The sequence below is a fragment of the Phoca vitulina genome, unplaced genomic scaffold (genome assembly GCF_004348235.1).
Source record: "Phoca vitulina isolate PV1807 unplaced genomic scaffold, GSC_HSeal_1.0 scaffold16, whole genome shotgun sequence".
Classification (NCBI taxonomy): domain Eukaryota; kingdom Metazoa; phylum Chordata; class Mammalia; order Carnivora; family Phocidae; genus Phoca; species Phoca vitulina.
The window spans coordinates 35,458,842-35,478,814 of NW_022589719.1; the positions used below are offsets into that span (position 1 = coordinate 35,458,842).

Genomic DNA, 19,973 nt, shown 5'->3' on the forward strand with positions numbered 1-19,973 from the left:
TGGGGCTGGGGGCAGGGAGAATCGGGATTGACTGCTTAATCGCTAGGAGCTCCCTTTCGGGGGAAGGAAACGTTCTAGTACTAGATAGGGTGCTGGCCGCACGATATTGTGAACGTACTAAAGCCACCACCGTGCACTTGGAAATGGTAGCTAGGTGATGTGAATTTTAACTCAGGAGAAGCACAGAGATGAAGGAAAGCAGGTTGGACCCCCACAGGCAGCAGTGTGCCGAGCACAGTCTGCGCTGCTTATCACAGACCCGCCCGGGGGCCGGGGGTGGCGGGGCAGAGCCCCGGGCAGGGTGTCCAGACCCCTTCCCAGCCTGGCCCTAATGGAGGACGTGGTTTGGTGGGTTTCTCAGGAAGGGCCCCAGGGCCGGCCGGCCAGCAGGGCTAGGAGCAGGACCTTCCCGTCCTGGCAGGTCTCATGGCCTGCGTCTCCTCCCTTTCTCTGCGTCGCATGCTAACTCTCATTGAGGCCACCGTCCACTAAGGTTCTTTCTCCACACCCTTCCGGCCCCTGATGTAAGGAGACTTACGTTTGTGACAGAAACGAGGGGTAGAGAAACTCGGCGCATGGGGACAGGAAGAGCCGGAGAAGCAGAAGTAGCTGCAGGGACACTGGCCGGAAATGCAGCTCGTTTCCGAGCTGTCGGTCCCCTCGGCCGACAGGACCCCAGCCTGCTTCGGCCTGCCCCGGGGTTACAAGGAGGAGGTGCCAGAGACCCGAGGACATCTCGTGCCCGTGTAGTGTCTGCGGGGAAGCTGGAACCCGTGCCCCATGTCACATCACCAAAGCTCCACGGCTCTCCCCACGCACCAAACAACCCCCCTTTTGAACAGGAGCCAGAAAGCAAACCTGCCGTGCTCAAAGGCTCTGCCTGCCTGGTGCCACGCCTTTCGAGGGGGATGAACCTTTCTCGTACAAGACTTCAACTCGGAGGCAGAAGGAAGAGGGAAGATGCAGATGAGACGGAACCCCAGAGCTACGGATCCTGAAGATTCCCGTGGCCAGCTGCTGTCATCTCTGGTGTCCGTGCTGCTCCCCCCCTCCCCCACAACGCCCGGTCTTCCTCCTCCTAGACACCCCACAGGTGCGCTCCAGCCTGACCCCAAACCTCAGGCAGCAGAGACCGCATCTTGGGCCAGTTCCCTGGAAGAGGGTGGCTTCCATAATGCAGCCCACGTGCAGGAGGTCACAGCGGACACACCGAGGGAAAAAGCCAAGGGGGTCCGAAGGCTGCATGCAAGTGGGTCCAGCGCTTCCGCAGCACACAGAGCATCTTTGACCAGAGGGGGCCTGGCAGAGAAAGAGCTGAATCTTACCTGGTAGCGTCGAAACTGTCATATGAGCCGACCGTGTAGTGCCTGAACAGCTTCTTGCTGCGATCTGCACGAGTTTCTGTACAGAGAGGGAAGAGAAACACTGTTTAGAAAAGTCACACACCCCGAATGCAGAAACCAAGCGAGGCCGGCCAGGCCTCTCATTTATCTGACCTATGAAGCGCCAGACCCGCTCTCCTGGGGAAAGATCTGGGAGGAAGAGAAGGCCTCGTTCTGGGAGCTGACTTTGCAAAATCTGAGGAACGCATATGAGCCCCACGGCCGACTTCTGAAGAGTCAGGAGCTCCATTCCAAAACGGAGGCAGAATCCTGGGTCCTGGGCTCGAGGAGGGAGCAGGAGGAAGCTCTCTGCAAAGAAGACGGCCCTGTGGTTTAAGTCAGAATAGCAGCGCGCCTTTGGCCCAGGGAGCCCTCCAGAACGGTATTCTCAAGTGCTGCTGGGCCTTCCAGCAAATTTGAAGATGACCGCCTTTTGGGAGAAGAATGCTGATTGTTACTTTTCTGGTGATAGTTGCTCTTTCCTAAAAAACAAACAAACACACAAAACCCCAAATGTGATTCACGTTCCTAATTAAGTCCTCCGTCTGCTTCTCTTACTCAGCAGGTTTGGATGTAAATTTCACGGGACATGATATGAGCGATGCAATTAGATTTAGCAGATTGCTCAGGGCCGCAGGGAGAAAACCACCACCACACGAATACAAGAAATTCGGCTGTGATTTTACTGTTCAGATATTGCCCCCTGCAAATAAAATCTCCTGGACAATCTCCTTCCTAAACCCTGGAAAAAACACAGAGGAATTATGTGATTGGCTTCAAGAAAATGGCTCAAAATCTCATGTAACTTCTGTAACCCTCTCTGTGGTCAATCCACATTCCCAGGTGAACGTGCTTGTATTCAAACCCCCAAAGCACATTTCCAGTTCAAAAGTGAGTGCACGTGAGCATACTGAGGAAGGTCAGCATAGTCCTTCTCGGCTCCTTTTACGCCCGGAGGCAGCTAGTTCAGCAAAAATGCATGCTCACCTTCTCTACAGTATGGAGCTGCCTTTGGGGGATGGGAGGAGCGGATGTCCAGCCCAGGACTACATTTCCCAGCTTCCCTTGCACCCTGGAAAGGCCACATGAGCACTTCCCACCAATGGAATGTGAGCAATGGAATGGGACATTCCATTGCGAGGATGATGGGGGGGGGTCTCTTCCAAGCTTGGCATCTATGGAAGCCAGTGTGCTTCCCTACCCTCTCTTGCGGCTTTGCCCAGCTCAGAGCTAGGACCCCTGGGGTCTACAGGATGCTGGAACCCTCTAGGGTTCCCACAAGATGCCCAGGTCTCCATATATTGAACTGTTGAAGTGAGCAACAATTAGACTTCTATTCATCAGGCCACACTTGAAGGACTCACTGGTACAGCAGTTAACACTGGATTAACTGATGTGCAGGCGGGTCCTCTGGGACTTGACTCCCACCTGCCTCCCCATGCCTTTCCCATCCCTAACCCGATACTCCAACAACCCAAAATGTACAATTCCATGAACAGCAACATCATCATCACCACTGTCATCGCAAACACTAATTGAGCACTTACTGTATACCAGGCCCTGTTCCAAGTGCCGTTCCTGTATTCCCTTCCTGGACCCTCATGACCCCCACTGAGGGGGTGTGTGCTGCTTTGCAGGCTCAACCACATCCAGCCACCTTTCCAATCCTGCTCAGGACTTTGGGGGTTCCCCCCATGGGAGCTGGCCCCTCTCTCTCTGTGCTCCATGTGTCCCTGCTGCATCATCACTAACATTTATGGAGTCCTTCCCCTGTGCTATGGTCTGGTCATCTGGGCTCAGCCACTCACTGGTCATGCCAGCCCAGCAAGGGAGGTGGGACTGTGCCCACTTTATGGCTGGAGATGGTAAGGCTGTCAAGACAAAGTTACACATTCACTAAATGGCAGGGTCAGGATGAGTACCCAAGCTGGAAGATGGGCTCCAGGCCCAGGCTCAGACCACTAGACCACAATAACTGACCCCTGGAGGGGGTCCAAGTCCCCATGTTCTCTACTGTGCCCAAGGGTGGGGGCTGGCCTCTATCACACCGCACCCGCCATGCCTAACCCCTAGTAGATGCACAGTGCAAGTGCTTGTCCACCTAATCTAAGTGACCTACTGTATAATTAGCAAAGAAAACACACCGTACACCATTGGAGTAGCCTGAGTACATGGGGCCATCGCTGGGCTGGGCACTGGTCCAGCCAAGCTTCATGCACCTCTTCTGTGTTTGGCATCTGGACAAAATGTGCCCAGATGTTTTGCGTCCTGCTGCCCTCCTTCCCGGCTTCTACAGCATGCATATGTGCAATTCGAGTCATTTATCAAGCCCACAGGGGAGACAGGTCCTGTGCCCCACATGCAGGCACTAGGAGACTCATAGGGGGTGGGGACTTAGCTCTGCAATCTGGAGCTCAGAATCCTGGGGATGGGGTGAAGACAGAGCCTGAGGACGTGGACCTTCTGTGGTCTGGGCTAAGGGCGTCAGCAGTCAGATGATTGTATGGAGGAAGGACATGGGCCAGGCAACGCATCTGGCCAGCTCAGCCCTGTGACATCTGTGTGGGGGCCCCATATGCGCCAGGCCCTGAAGGGATATGTAGGATTTGAGCCTCACTGTGTTACGCAGAGTAGCTCACAAAGCTACTGGGGACTGGCTGTAAGCTGCTATTATTATTCTTAATTACCTCGCTTGCTTAAGCCCTATGTAGGCAGCTCTCTGCTGGTTGTCTAGGGAAGTGTTGGGCACTGAGAGATGATTGGTGCCGGCCTCTGGCTGAAGTCAGAAGTTGTGGATTCCAGCAGCAGAGAGCATGCAGCGAACGTGTGTGTGTGTGTGTGTGTGTGTGTGTGTGTTTCAGAAAGGGATCCATTTCTAGGCTAGGTCAGCCAGTGGTTCCCAGACTTTGGGATTTCATGGACCAATAAAATTTAAACAAAAGAGGGAAGAATGTAGACTGACATAAGATTTACCAAGTTTTTATTCTGGCTCAGTAAGAACATTGAAAACAATAGATTTCCTTCTGCCACCTCAATTATCTTATTAGAGAAAAGAGACCCTTAGAAAGACCTGCTTTATGAAAACCTCCCACTGCACAGGTCTTTCCTGTCCTCTGGCTCCCGGACACAGTCACACTTCTGCTCTCAGATATGGCCCCAAAGATAAGAGAAGAGGTACTGAGGGACACATCATTGCCACCATTAACACCATCATGGTCATCACCATCATCACCACCACCACCATCATCACCTTCATCATCATCACCACCACCTTCATCACCACCATTAACACTATCATGGTCATCACCATCATCATCACCATCACCATCATCACCATCATCATCATCACCACCATCACCACCATCATGGTCATCACCAGCATCACCATCACCTTCATCATCATCACCACCACCATCATCACCATCATCATCACCACCACCACCATCATCACCATCATCATCACCACCACCTTCATCACCACCATTAACACTATCATGGTCATCACCATCATCATCACCATCATCACCAACATCATCATCACCACCATCACCATCATCACCATCATCACCACCACCATCATCACCACCACCATCACCATCATCACCACCACCATCACCACCATCATCACCATCATCACCATCACCCCATCCTAATCATTATTATTATTACAGCAGTTCTACTAAGTTCTCTCTTCGCTCCATTAAAATGAAGTTTCCCACCCTATTTGGCCTTCACACAGAACCCAGTGGTAACTGGATGCCTTGCTCCCGATTTACAGAAGTAGCAGAGTTCAGTGATGAGGGATGTGGGCTCTGAGGCTAGACACCACATCCTGTGGACCTGCCCTTGCCTGGCCTTAGTTTCTGACCTGGAAAGAGAGAAGGTGGGCTAGATTGCTCTCAGGATGCTTCCCCACTGTCACAGTGGGCCACTCATGTCACCACCAGGCTTGGCCTCTGCTGGCAAGCTGGGACCTGCTGTCATTGCGCAGGGAGGCGGGGGCTGCCGGCCGCCTGGGCTGACCCCTTCCCAGGAGTCACTGATGCAAACGTGAGTCACCAAGGAAACACCGTGGGCTGGGCAAAGGGGAGGAGAAGCCGGAGGTTCGAGGCCAGCCCAGCATCCAGAGGGGCTGTGCCCCTTCCCCATGCCTGTGCTGGGAACGCCCCCCACCCCCACCCCGTGTGCCTCTGGGTCTGCCCTGCACCTGCCCAGCACTGGGGGCAGGAGAGGAGGCCCCACATGCCACGCTGGGGGCTGAGGAGCCTGTGCTGCTGCCCCAAACCTCCCAGAATGCCTCAGTCCTGCAGGGCTGTGGCCAAGTGAGGTCTGTCTCGAAACCCCAGCTACAGGGCATTGTTAAGGGCAGGCACTGGGGGGGTCCTGTGCCCATCTCAAGATTGAATAAAGGAACGGGTGTCCTCCATGGGACAGACCTGGGGCTCCGAGCGGACCCAAGGAAGGAAGGGGCACAGACCCCGCCCGTCATTTGGATATGGACACGGACACACATATTTGAAGACTGCAGGTTGGCCGACCTGGTCACTTCCACAACCACCATAGCTCACTCCGGGCTCGTGGGTGTGGTCAGAAGTCCACGAGTCCTCCAGAGGGTCCCAACAAGAACCCTCAGGGCCCCCACATCTGCTTCTACCCTCCATCCTGCACCATCACCCTCTGCCTTCCATTTGCATTGACGTGACCGGCCAGCCACACCCTTCCCAGTCCATGTGCAAAGACATTCCCCTTCTCCTGGGCTGTGCCTCCCTTGTTCTTGGGGTCAGCCCTTACCAAAGCCAGCCATGTGGTCAAGTGAGGCTGCCCAGCCCCTCCGCACCTCCACTGCCCGGCCCTGGACTCCGGTGTTCGGCAAGGGAGCCTGGCCGGCTGTTCCTTCGACCACAGCAGGTGCCTAGCACAGGGGAGGGGCACGTGACCCAGGCTGGACAATGGAGTCCTACTCTTGCTGCTGCTATTTCTACTTTTGATGCCACCGTGGGGGAAACGCTGCGTGAGAATGAGTCACACCGAGGAGAGTAGAGGAGCTGGTGGGGAGGAAGTGACCGACTGCCCTGGTGACATGGTCCGGAGCCCTGCAGGCAACCCACAGCTCTGCCTGACTGTTCAGCAATGTCGCTTACCATTGTTACAGCTGAAAAAGTTCAGAAGGATGCAGTAATGCATTTCATCGTTTGCCACGCTGCATCCAACGGCCGGGAAACAGCCCCCCAAGGTGTGGTGCATACACTGAGTTTGGGTGCCTGCATCCCTTCCCCGGGGAGAAGACTGCTCCCTTCTCCATGTGGGGGTCCTGGAGGTGCTACCTCTCGAGGGGCCTGGCACCCCGGTCACCACGAGAACAGCTGTGCCCCAGGCTGGCCCAGGCACTGTGCCGGACTCTCCTGGACCCCATCATTAGTACCGAGGGACCCATGGCCCACACAGGACCTGCTGGCTTTTTTCTGAGATGTTCTGAGGGCTGAATGCTGAGGAAGGGGACCTTGGCTTGGCTGGAAATCCTTGAAATTAGTTTGGGTCAATGAGTTTCGAGAAGTGACCTATGTCACTTCTTGGATAGATGGAGCATCGAGTCCCCAGTGTGAGACCGCCCCCTGCCCCCAGCATTGATTTTTGCCCTGGGGCATGGTGACCAAACATCTGAGATGGTGATTGCTCCACCAGCCTGGGTACCCCAGTGAGCCCCCTGGGATACATGACAGACATGTGGCATGAGAAATAAACCTCTGTGGTTTTAGGTCATTAAGATTAGGGACCTATTTGTTACTGCAGCTTTACCTAGCTGACTGACGCAGACTGTGCATGGCCTTCTCTCCCACAGGAGCCCGTACATTCCATGTTTTGCTCAAGTCTGAAGCTTCTTATAGTCAAGAACCAAGTCGCCTGCAACCAGGCCCCCCTCCTTGGCCAGCGCCAGGCCCAGTGTTCATGCAGCAGATACTCTACCAGGTCTTCCATGCAGCAGTCCCTCCACCCTTGTCTGAGTGAACATCAGCTCTTGCCTGGACTGGTGCAGGAGCCTCAGTCTCCCTGCTTCCACGCTTGTCCCGTCTCCAATCTACTCTCTATAGAGCAGAGGGAGCTTTAAGAAATGTAAAAATTAGGGGGATGCCACTGTGCTGCTTACTGTTTTCCAACAACTTCCCATGGAATGAGAGGCACATCCAAGTGCCCTTGGGGGACACAGGCCTGACACTGTGTGGCCTCAACTCCCACGCTTTCCCTCCTCCATCACCTCACTCCTGACATAGTAGGCACCTCATTTTTCCTTGCAAATGACGAGCTTGTCTGCACCTCAGGACCTCTGCACTTGCTGGACTCTCTCTGGGATGCGCTCTCCCCAGCTCAAATCCCACTGCGCCACTGGAGCCCCGGCTCCTACAATGCAGCCTGGTGCACAGAGGGGGTAAAAACCCCATGCCCTTGGCCCCTTGGCCCCTATTCACTGTTGACAGTTTCATGTCCTCAGGTCGGACGGTGACAGGTCGAGGCTGGAGCACAGCGTGCTGGCCCCTGCTCTTCCTGGGGACAGCTGGGGCGGAAGCAGCCTGCCCTGCACACGGAGACAACAGAGTTCTAGTCCCGACCTTGACGTTGACAACGTGGGCCCTCCTCACTCCGCCTCTCTGGGCCTCAGCTTCTCAGCTACAAAGCCGACCGCAGGATGGAATGACCGCAGAGTCTGCGACTTCTCAACGAGGCACCTCCCTTCCGCCAACCATGCGGCTGGCGGCTAACCCTTTCCCAGGAGAGGGCCATGCACCCGGGCGCCCCACACAGGCAGGGTTTAGGTGGACACACCCCAGAAGCGTCTTTCTGAGCATAGCCTAGAAAAATCTACACTGAAAGAGAAAAATCTAGAAATCCCATTCCATATACCTCTCGCGACTCATGAAAGGGTGACAGATTGCATGACAAGCCTCAGAGTGTCCGCATTTAAAATAGCCCCTTACGCAGGGCTGCTGGGAAGAGGATCCGGAAAAGCTCGGCACGGAAGCCAAGAGGGGGCATCTGGGGAGATTCTAATGGCCTCGGGTCCTTGAGGGTGACCGGTTCTGGAAGCAGAAACCAGGAAAGCAACATTCTCAAAAAAATTTGCAGAGATTCTGAAGGGCCAGCAGGTAGTTCAGAGGCCAGTGTGGCGGGGACGAGGGCTCTCAGGTCAGGACATGCCCTCACGGGGAGGAGATGCCCTCTGTGGGGGTGGCGCCCTTGCTCACAGGTGCCCATTCATAGGAGAGGCACGCGAGGAAGGGCACAGAGGCCTGTCTTTAACACGGCAATCGTGAGCCCAGCCCCTTGCCGGCTGCGCGGCTGGGCTGGAAAGCGCTTCTCCAAGCCTCGGTTTCCTCATCTGTGATAGGGGCCGGCAGCAGGGTGTGACAGCCCTGTGGGGACACGTGCACTTGTAAATGGACCCCGTGCAGGCTGTCTGGGACTCTGGTTATGTTGTGCTCCAGGAGTCCACCTTGGGCTTTCCTGTCTGTCCCCCAGGATGGAGGAAGACCCCCCCACACACCCCACAAACCGTATCTGTACGTGGGACCTCAGGAGCTGCCCATCAGACCCTCTCCTGGGAATGTGGAGCTGACGTGGGGCGGTCTCCACTTCCTGTCGGAAGAGAGCACCAAGGCCGTCACCATGGGGAACGGAGAGGGGCAGCGGCAGAGCACGGGCGACCCTGCAGAGAGCCGGCTGAGCTGGCCCGGCTCCCGGCAAGGCCCATGCTGCTTCCGGACCCTGCTTCCCGAACCAGGGGAGGCTGGGCCATGCCTTTTGCCCTCGGGGTCCAGGAAAGTCCCCGCATCCTTACAATCGAGTATGTTTTTTCATGTAGCCCAGCTCACGCAGGTTTTAGGGCTCTTGCAACCAAAAGGGCACGGTCTTCCAGTTTTTCTATTGCTCTGCATAGAAACTGTAGTGACCCAAGTGGACCGTGACAGTGTCCCCAGGGCCTGGCTTGGCGGCCTGTCCACTGCAGGGCTTGGGACACCCCTGTCTCCAGTTTGCGATACCGGCATTTACAGTGACGATCACCCCTCCATGGCTCCAAATACCCGCAGAGCCGGCACACCCCTCCACGGCCCTCAAGGCATGCCCACATCCCTCGATCACCCGTGGTCTCAGAGAAGTTAAAATGACCAGACGAGGGACACTGGACCCACAAGGGGTTCTGTCTCCCCTCTCTGTGAGAAAGAGCCTGGGATCGGCCGCGGGCCGGAGACTAACCGCAAGGACCAGAAACCCTTCCGGGCTGCACCATCTCAGTTCACCCGTCACGATGCGGGGATCACATAGGATAACACACTGAGCTTTCCGCCCTGTTCCCCACGTGCCGTTCCCCAAATTTACTTGGTTTATGGACGACCAGCTCAGAAGCTGTTGCGAGACCATGCACGTGTCTTCAGGAGGAGGGACAGAAGGAGCACTGACTTACAGCTCCTTTGCGGAACGCCGGGGTAGGTTTTCAAAACGAGAAAGAAGAATTCAAGTTTGTGTGATTCCTGAACAGGCCAGTCCAGAGGTGAACGCAAAGAACTAAATTCTGCCAGGAAGCGCAGCCCAAGCCCTGAGAACACGGGGAGACGGCCCCGGGGTCCCAGGCAGGCTGGCGCATGGCTGACTTCCTAGAACAAGCTCCGAAGGCAAGGGTGAGTGGCGGCCGGGGCCACTGTGAACCAGGAAGGGTCACTTTAGAGGCGGCACACAGGTGTCCCCTCTGGGCCGCGGAACGGAGCGGGAGAGGAGGCTATTTCTCTCCAGATGCTGGAGACAGCACTGCTTGGAAGGAGATCCCTGCCAGGGGCACAGGAAGCTGCCACGGTCTGTGACCTTTGCCCTGGCCTCACCCCCTGGACAACGTCAGGTTCTACAGCAAAGGGACGCCATCCGGGGCTGGGACGAATCTAACTCCAGGAGAAAACCATTTCTCCACTGTGGCTGGAGGGGAAGCAGGGGATTCGACCCCTGGCTGGTGTGAGGATGGAGGGGCCACAGAAGCCAGACTGTGGGTGACCCACTAGAGCTGAGAGTGGCCCCTGGAGGGTGGTCAGCAAGGACACGGGGTCCCCCGTCCCGTAGATCCCGGGGACAGAGTCCTGCTGCCAACTCAGCGCGTGGGGGGCAGCGCGTGGGGGGAGCACCAGCTGAAAAGCCCATCCGGGCTGACACCCCGATGAGGGCCCCGAGACCAAGCACAGAAGCCAGGCGAGCCTGCCCGCGCCACTGACCGCTGGCACCGTGAGCTCAGCAGGTGGTGCTGGGAGCCACTGAGCCTGCAGTCCCTTACGTCAGCACGGAAAATGCACAGAACTGGGGTTTCGTGCATTCGGAGTTCTGCTTTCTATTTCTCTGAAGATTTAGTTTCCATCCCACCAAAAGGGGAGAGAAAGACAGAGACAGACAGAGACACAAAAAGAAGGAACCGTGAAGCCCGTGACGCATCCCGTGTCCCTCATTCCCCTGGAATCCAGGTCCTCTCTGGCCCCCCTTCTTGGCCCCTCACCCAAAAAGGCAAAAACTGCAGCGGGGGACACCTGAGCAGGGGGGAGCCCCTAGCCCAGCCATCATCAAAGTTCTGCGTGCTGGGTGCCTCCTCCGGGCTGGCACCGAGTCAGATGCGGCCCGGCAGCCTCCTGCCATGTCACAGGGCTCCGGACACCGGGCAGAGCAAGGTGGCTGGGCCGTCCCACTCCAAGCCCCCGGCGCTGCGCATCCACACGCCGCCCTCCCACAGGCTCCTGTGATCTCCAGCGGGTTTTAAATCAGACACCACTCGGGCTACACCCCAGGCTGGCGAGCCAAATGCAGAATCGGAACCACAAGGAGGAAAGAGATTACCAATGGGGATGAAGACAGAAATAACTTTTCTTTTTTAAAACCAAAGATGCCAACGGGCTCCTTGCAAAGCAGGAGAAGCAGAGAGGAATGCAGGGAGATGCCGGAAGTGGGCACAAAGGCAGGCAGGCTGGGCACTGGCGTGTGGGGTCGGGTCGGCAGGGGCTGCGGGGACCACCTCCCACCCTCGCCTGACCCCAGCCGCCGCCGGGCGTGGACATCGGGCCGCACTTGCGAGACACTCACAGGGCCACGGAACTGCAACATGGAAGTACACTAATCCCACCCAGATCAGTGGCTAGCCAAGTTCAGGCGTTTATTCACGACATCAGCCGCAGAACATTTATGGAGCACCTCGTGGTCCTTGGTGTTGGCCCCGCAGGGGAAAGGAGGACAAAGTAAGGACACTGTTCTTACAGCGGAGCGCGTGCCACGTGGCCTCACGGCGGAGGGCGTGCTCCTGCCCTGTGGCTGTTGTAATGAACTACCACAAGCCTCGTGGCCTACCACGACACACATGTTTTCTCGTCGAGGTCCGGAGGTTGGAAATCCAGCACGGATCTGACCGGGCTAGGATACAAGGGTGGGCAGGGCTGTGTTCCCTGCAGGGAGGGGGGTGGGCTCCAGGGAGAGTCCGTCCCCTTGCGTCTTCCAGCTTCTAGAGGCGCCCGCATTCCTTGGCTCGGGGCCCCGTCCTCCATCTGCAAAGCAGCGCTGGGCCGAGTCCTTAAGTGCCATCGCTCTCGTTTGAACTGTGTGCCTCCCTCCCCCGCTTAGAGACTGCTGGGATTACACGGGGCCCTCCCGGCTAATCTCCCTATCTTAAAGTCAGCAACTAGCAACCTTCACTCCCTCTGTGACCTCCCCTCCCCTCTGCCATGCCTCTGAACGTAGTCCCGGGATCCAGGGATCAGGACGTGGACGTCTGTGGGGACCATGACTCTGCCCCCCACAACCACAAAGAGACCATACCTCAATAGAGCCCAGTTGAGCCAGACCTGCTCAGAGTACCTAAATCCGAGTTAGTTGAACTCAGGATCTCGCTTCCCGGTCAGAAAACCCGCGTGAAAGAGAAGTTGGTTTGCCAGAAAATGCATTTCCCTGTTTGCAGGAGCAAGACAGAGTGTGGCGTTCAAGTTCTGACTCTGAATGACGGCGAGAGCCAAGGTGCGTGCTCAGCTCCTCAGACACTCCACCTGCGCCGTGCACGTTGGGGGAGTGGTCCTTATCTCAGACGTGAGGTGGTTCGCTCCGTGCTTGGCAGCCCCCTGCACGATTCCTCCATCAACTAACAGAATTGGGCTCTGCACAGGGGCAGCCCTTTCCCCCACCCCACCCCCGACACCTGGGTTTCCAGTAGCTGAAACCACATTTGTGCTGGGTTATGGTCAATAAGCAACTGAGTCATTGGATTCTGTTTATTCCCAGCTCCCCCAGCACTGCTCCGTCCGTCCCCAGCCTGTGCACACACGCGTGTGGTGTGTGTCATCCGCTCCATTCTCCCCTCCTCTCTAGGTCGGGGCACACCAGCCCAGCGCGGACACAGCTGGGCAAGGACCCAGTGGCAAGGTTTTCTTGAGTTCCCTTCAAGTTGGCACTTCTCCAATAACCATGTGCCCTGAGTTCCCTTAAAGTTGGCACGAGGGTGCCTGGGCACGGGGAGTGCCCGCCCCCGCCCACCCTCCAGGGCACACGTCACGGGTCCTAAACACTCAGGCACCATGCGGTCACCAAATCTACAAACTCCAAAAGCCAGAGGCAAAGGCGAAGGTGTGGCCCGTGGGCCGATTTTCCTTCCCTGATAAACAGCAATCACGTGTGAGAGCTGGACCCCCCCAGGACCGCTGTGTCTTCTCAGCCATCCCTGGGGGACTGCCGGTCACACTGTAAGCTCACAGAGGACAGCCTGGGAATTACGCAGTGCTTGTGCTACTGCGTGAGCAGAAAACTGCTTCTGTAATTACAACTTTACGAAGCAGTCTTTTTGCCCCATGGGGCCCCTTGAGGCCACGGGGCTTGTGCGCCCATGCCCCGAGGCCCGCTGGCCCCGGCTTCATCCACCAATCCATAGGAGAGGTGAGTTTCCGTGCCAGGCAGCCAAGGGCACCCGGGTGCGAGGGCTGTGGCTCAGCTGGGAGGCTCAGCACATGGTCAGAATGCGGGACGACCCGATGGAGGGAGAGGCCAGCCCCCGAGACAGGGCTCGAGGAAGGGGACAGGAGGGAGGTGACCCCAGGCGCGGGGCGCATCCCGCTGCCATCACTGTCCCCCTCCATTGATAGCTGTCACCTGTCATTCCACTGTAGGGGATGTTTACCTGGCCCTCCCCATGCACCATGCGCTGTTTCAAGTGCAAAATGCTTGAGCTCCTTTGGGTGGTCCCAGCTAGCCCGTCCTCCACCGCACAGGTGAGGAAGTGAGAGACATCAAGGCTGAGCAGGACGGGGGCTGCAGCCCAGGTGACCCAGCTCCGGAGCTGGTGGTCCTGCCCCGCCCTGCCCTGCACACCTGGGCGTGGAGTAGTCCCTCTGCCCTGTGCTGAGCTCCTTCATCCTCTGACAGACACTCACCGGCACCTCCACGGGGAGCTGGGGGACCGAGAGCACCATCTTCCCAGACTCCTTCCCGAACCAGCCCTCCCCAGGGCACGTCCCCCTTTCCCTCCAGGACCGTGGAATATCAGAGCCACACCGTCACCTGGGGATGGCGACGACGTGGGGCAGGATAGATGGGTCTGCGTGGCTAGGTGACACGCTCCAGTGTTTGTCTCTGGAAGCCGACCCAGCACCGTCCCAAAGCCACGTCTTATGTTTGGTCATCAACAGGTGCCCCCCCTCCACAAGGCAAGACACAGAGGAGGAAACCGAGGCCCAGAAGGGTGAATGACGTCCCCAGTACACCGCTCCCGGGTGACGGAACTGGTTTTGGGCGTTCCCTTAGCCCCTCTGCTACAACCACACAGCAGCGCCACGAAGCAAGTCTGTCTGCCAGGAGAGAGTCAGGTGCGACCGGACACTTGCCAAGGTCACCTGGCTCGTCCAAACCCTGGCTCCATGGCTAAAGGTCAGGGCACTGCACCCCCGCAGCCGTTTTAAAAAGATAAATCTCAGGGATGAAGAGCTCCCCGTGGACGCCTTTTACAATGCTGGAGTTGAGAATCATTCGGGGATGTAGGAAGCTCCTGGAATCACAGGCTTTCGGGCTAAGGACCTCCATTTGAGAAGGGGCAGGGGCTTGCCCAAGGTCACACCATAGGGACCCTCCTCCCAACCCTCTGCTCCCCTGCCCTGATCCCCTGCGTTTGCGAGCTCGGGAGGAGCGCCCCCGGCACCCGGAGCTCATGGTGGGGGGTCTGCAGTCCTGTGTCGCCCAGCCGTCCCCGTCTTGCAGCTCCTGGGCCCGACGCCGCTGGACGGGAAGCTGAGCCCGGTTCCTGGCACTGTCGACCGATCCCCACCCTCCCCAAATTGGCTGTCAATGAGCTGGTTTCTACTCTGTAGTAATTAGAATTTTTTTTTTTTTTTAAATCGGCCCAGGCGGCTAAGTGGAAGCGTTTATACCAATACACAGAGGAGTGGGGCTTTTTCAGTGGAAATTATAGTCCATGAAGGACCGGGTGCCCGTGTGGCGTGCTGTCGCCAAGCTCGGCCGGCACGTCCATGCCAAGGACACCCCGTTTCCCTCCCTCTGCATTCAGACAAGCCCTCACTGGCCAGGGGTGCCTGGGGGAGGCCGCCGCACCTCTGGCCCCAGGGTTGAGGGGACCCTGGCGGAGGGGCAGCGTGTTCGAAGGCAGGCAAGGATCTCAGAAAGACTTTCCTGGCCCTGCATCCAGCAGCTGGGCCCACAGGGAGCAGAGGCCTGGTCTCTTTGTCGTGCCAGGACATCTGGATGGCTGCTGGGCACGATGCTTCGCTTCCCTCGCACGCTGCCTCCACCCAGGAGCTGACCCCATGGAATGCCCAGTCTCAGGGCCGCCTCCCTGGCCTGGCACAGCAGTGGCACCAAGCCCTCGAGAGTCAGAGCCACCACTGTGGAAGGGTGACCCACAGCAGGTTAGGACACCCCTCCCCCGAGGCAGGGCCGCCCCGCCCCCGCCCCCACGTGGCCCAGGAAGGTGAAGTGCCAGGGCCAAGGGCACCGCAAGCTTGAGCAGCAGAGCTGGATTTAAACCCAGGAACGGACTGGGGGCGGGAGGATTCTTTTTAGTTCTTTACAATCTTTTTTAGGGATGCTGGCAGCTGAGGTTTAGGAACTAGGACACGGAGAAGAAAGACCTGTGGAGCTCAAGGAAACCGCCCTGTCGTGCGGGAGGGCAGCTGGGGCCCTCCTGGCTTGGTGCCGGGCCGCCCAGCGGGCTGACCACAGTCCGAGGTCACAGGAATCAGTGGATTCACCCCTGGAAAGGTCGGGGTGGATGGGGCACAGAGGTCCCGATGGCGCTAACAGATCACATGGAGATGCCCCCCGCTCCGGCAATGACCTTAGCCCCACTCCCTGCAATCCACCAACCTGCTGAGAGGTCAGGCGACCCCCAGAGAGGCTACAGGCCCCTGACCGGCACCAGGGTTGGGAGGGGGTCCCTGGAGTCTCGACAGGTCATGGCTCAGTTTCTCTCGGCCCATGTGAAAGCGCCACCCGGGAGGGGGCTCCATCAAGGAGCGGCATCTTCTCTGACCAGGTGGCCGAGCCCTCCCATCCCCCCCGGCCAGATTCTCGCGAGCTAGCGGTCTCCTCAAGCGACAGGGAGCAGCCAGCAATGGCCCTCTGCAGAAGTTGAAGAAAGGAATGCAATCTGAAAATACATATGGTGTCTTGTCCCCCGGGTTATAATGCCGAAGGAGCACACAGTCCATTTGATTTAAAAAACCGCCCCCAAAACCCCCAAACAAAAACCCAAACGAGCCAGGCTTCTTTGAAGGAGGCACACTGCCCTGGACCAGTCTGGGGACTTCCCCTACAGTTTGTCAGGTCAGAGAGGACGCAGGAATCCTGGACCATCTATGCATTTACATTGAACCGACTCACAATGCAGGTGCCCTCCCTCCGAGTTCACAACACTGCTTCCCGAGGCAGAGACGCCCGAATTGGTCTGAAAAACCCACCAGCCTCTCCACGGGGCTCTTGAGAACATGGAAAAGCCGCGGGGGCTCTAAGAGCGACCGCGACGCCTGAGCCCTCTGGCACGATCTGACGGCTACTTTGATTTTCCCTTCCGCACCGGGAGCAGGAGAGAGCCGTTCCGGAAACAATAGCCTTCTGTGGGGAAGCACAGCCACCAGATACACGGTAATTCTAACAACACACCAAGTGCAGAGCGATCAGCCTACACAGCCAGCCGCCCCGTCTGGGCAAGTGCCCGCAGGACTGCCAGGACGGCGATTCTGGCAGAGAACAAAGACTCGGCACACCACCCCGAAGCGGGTTCGGGAGGCGGCACCGTACCTCCGAAATGAACTTTCTTCTTGAACCGTGAATTCTCAGCCATCATCTGCAGCCTGGGTGTGACCATCTCACTCAGGCGGGTCCCGCTGCCGCGCTGGGTCCACACGGGGACCGTGTCCCCGAAGCTGGCCTCATCTACTATTGTCTGTTAATCCAAGAGGGAAACAAAAAAACAAAACAAAACAAAACAAAAAAAAGTTGCGGCCCTCCGGGGTCGAAATTGCAGAAGAAATAGAAAAAAGGACTCAGAAGGAGAAGAAAGATGGCTCCGGAGCGTTTAATCCACAGGGAGGCTCACAAAATTGACTTTGTGAGACCGCACATTGGATCGGCGGAAAATTCAGTTCTTTGACACAAGTTGTAAGCTCCAGATTGGAGCCTGCATCCTTCCACTTCCCACTGTACCAGGGATGGTTCTTTTTCCTAGTGCCGGTTTCCATGGCAATGCATCAGTCACTAGTCTAAATACGTACGGGTGAAGGACGCCAGGAAAGCCAGCACAATTATGCATGCCATTAGCGGGTAGAGGAAAATGGTTCAACCCGGCTATTAGCACGGGGCCGAGGTAACACTTAGCGGCTTTGTCATCCTCATCCCGGGTAATTGCTTTCTCATTTGTAACACTCTGTGTGTCCTCTGTCTTGGCACTTCCAGAGCCCCGTGTGCTGTGGTGGACAGCGGGCAGCCAAGTCCCTCTTGGCCACATGACCCCGCCAAGCCCAGCGGCAAAGGGAAGGAAGCACACTGTGGGGAAGTGGGTCCTGGTTATGCCTCTCACCGGACCCTGCGTCCCCCGGGGGGAGGGGGTGGCTTGGGATCTCAGGAGGCATGGAGGGATTTGGGGAAAAAAATCCAGGGACTCGCCGTGGATTGGGTTTGAAGGCTGGAGGTGAGCAGCTGTATCAGGAGGGGGGCCAAGGCCGTGGTGTGGGGCTGGGGGCCGAAATGCCTCCCCCCCAGCGAGGTCCTCCTCCTCCCCCTGCCCCGTGACCTTGCTTAAGAAGGGAGGTGTCAGCGGCAAGAACGGAGACCCTCCCTCCTTTTGGTCATTTGTCCTTGCTTTCTTTTCTTAAATGGCCACCATGGGCGCGTTGTGCGGCCTCAGACGAGACCGCTTGCCTTTCTGAGCTATAGGCTTCCTGTCACTTGGAAAAGGGGCGGGGAGGGTGGTAATTCTCAATGAATGTTCTCTGCATCCCCAGGGACCGCCAGGAGCCAGACCCTGGCTTCGCTACTCACTGGCCTCCTGACCCGGGACAAGTTCCAATTCTATTTGTCAGATGGAGGTGAGAATGAATGATCTGTAAGACGGGGTGCTGTTTTTACTGCTCGGGGGAGAAGCACAGACGCCCTGTTACCTGTACGTGTGGTTGCCTTGTGGTGGCCCGGCCCATGCCGCCCAGACGCACGCCTGGTTTGCGGTATGACTTAGCCTTCGCATCCTGTTCACCCAACCTTGCTGGAATCAGTGCCCCAAGAAGAATCAGAGGTGAGAAATCTGGGCCCAGAGAAGTTAAGCAACTGAGCCAAGGCCACACAGCCCGGTGAGCGTGGACCTGGACCTGGACCGCGGGTCTCTCGACCAAGCTCTGTGCCACCGTCCCACACCTCCCGCCTCGGCACTCCTGGGGATGAGGGGCGTTAGGTGCCCTGGGCTCGGCTCTCAGCTGACAGGGGGAATGAGCACCCAGGGCGGCCGTGCTTGTGAAAGAGGTGGGCTTCACACCCAGGACATCCAACGTGCGTCTCTACTTGGGGGTCCTAGCAAATCCTGAACCATCCCCTCATCCTGGTGGCTGGCAGCTCAGTGGGAGGCTACGGGCCCTCGGACCTACGTGGGTTCCTGCCTCCCTGGTGTCCTTCCTTCCGCCCTCGGTCTGATTGATCTCAGAAGGTCACAGAAACAGCCTGTGCCTGGCACGCGGGAGGCCCAGGGGGCCACTGCTGCCGCTCACCGGGAGGGATTTCAGTGGGAGGCAGCAGCGGAGAGACAGAGACGGAGGGTAAAAATAGCGCGGGCGGGTTTTCCACAACAGCACCGGCCCCCTTTCTACAGCGCTCAGCACCGCGCACACGAGCCCCGTACAGCCCCACGTCCCACGTCCCTCCGCACTTGGCATCTCAAAGGCTCGTGTCCTTGGAGGCACCCTGTCTCCCCAGGACGGTGAGGAGCTCATGGCTACACATGAAAGGGAGCCTCCGCCTCCCTCCACGTGTCCCCAGCCGGCCACTGGCGAACCCAGAGCGCTGGGCGGAGGGCTTGTCCTTCCCGATCCATGACCTCCGGCCTGGGTCTCACGCTCTCGGAGACGCGGCTTTGCCATCAGGAACATGGCGCGGGCAAGCCCGGGTCCTCTCTCAAGGACTAACCAAAGCGACAGAATGCTAGACGGTGGGTCTGCTGGGCAGAGGCGTGTGTGACCCACAGACGCCCCCACACACCCACTGGGTGCACCAACGCACCTGAAAACCACAGAGTATTGTGCAAATGCCACCACGTGGGGGCTGCCACCTGCCCAGCCGGTCCAGCACAAAGGTGGACGTGAAGTCACACGCGTGCGCGGGCATTCTCCTTCCTGTCGCCACCTCCAGAGACAGCAAAGGATTAGCTCCGTGTCATGTGGTCCCGGTGCCCCGCGTCTGCGTCCCTCCCTGATGCCCACGGGTGACGGGGCTTGAGGAATGCACTGAAACTCTGTGCTGTGCTGGGGACCGAGTCACGTCTCCTCTGCGCCCCGATCCACACCCCGAAGCCCTCACCCCCTGTGGGACGGTATCTGAAGGCGGGGACTTTGGGACATGGTCAGGGTTAGATGAGGTCATGCGGGAGGGACGGGCCCTGGTGCCGGGATTACGGTCCCTGCAGGAAGCAGAACATACTGGAGTTCACTCTCGGCAAACCAGGAGGACAGCCCTCACCGGATACAAACCCTGGACGCCCAGCCTTCAGAACCGCGAGGACGAACGTTGTCTGAGCCCCTGGCCGGTGGTGCTGTTACCCGGCCCACGATGACGGGGGATGGAGAAAGCACTGTCTCCTGGGGGTTGTGGGGACGAGCCAGCGGGCACACGTGCAGCACACAGGGCTTCCTGTGCTGGGAGCGGCCCTCCCACCCCCCGTGGAGGGAACAGCCCTGGGGCTCACGTCACCTCCCGGGAGAGGGGGATGGAGGCCACGCACCTGTGTCTCATTACCGGGAAACCATGCAGGCCTGGCGAGTATGCTCGAGGCCGTGTGCATGCTCACCCGCGTACACACGTCGGCGAGCGTGCTCGAGGCCTGTGTGCGTG

The 19,973-nt window shown here is 58.0% G+C and overlaps 1 protein-coding gene across 1 annotated transcript in view; it reads right to left on the reverse strand.

The window, feature by feature from the left end:
- SHANK2 (SH3 and multiple ankyrin repeat domains 2) overlaps window positions 1-19,973 on the reverse strand; it is a 477,134-nt gene that overhangs the window by 176,446 nt on the left and 280,715 nt on the right. The window contains 1 exon segment of the mRNA XM_032414570.1: window positions 1,326-1,401. Coding sequence (XP_032270461.1) covers window positions 1,326-1,401 — 76 coding nt within the window.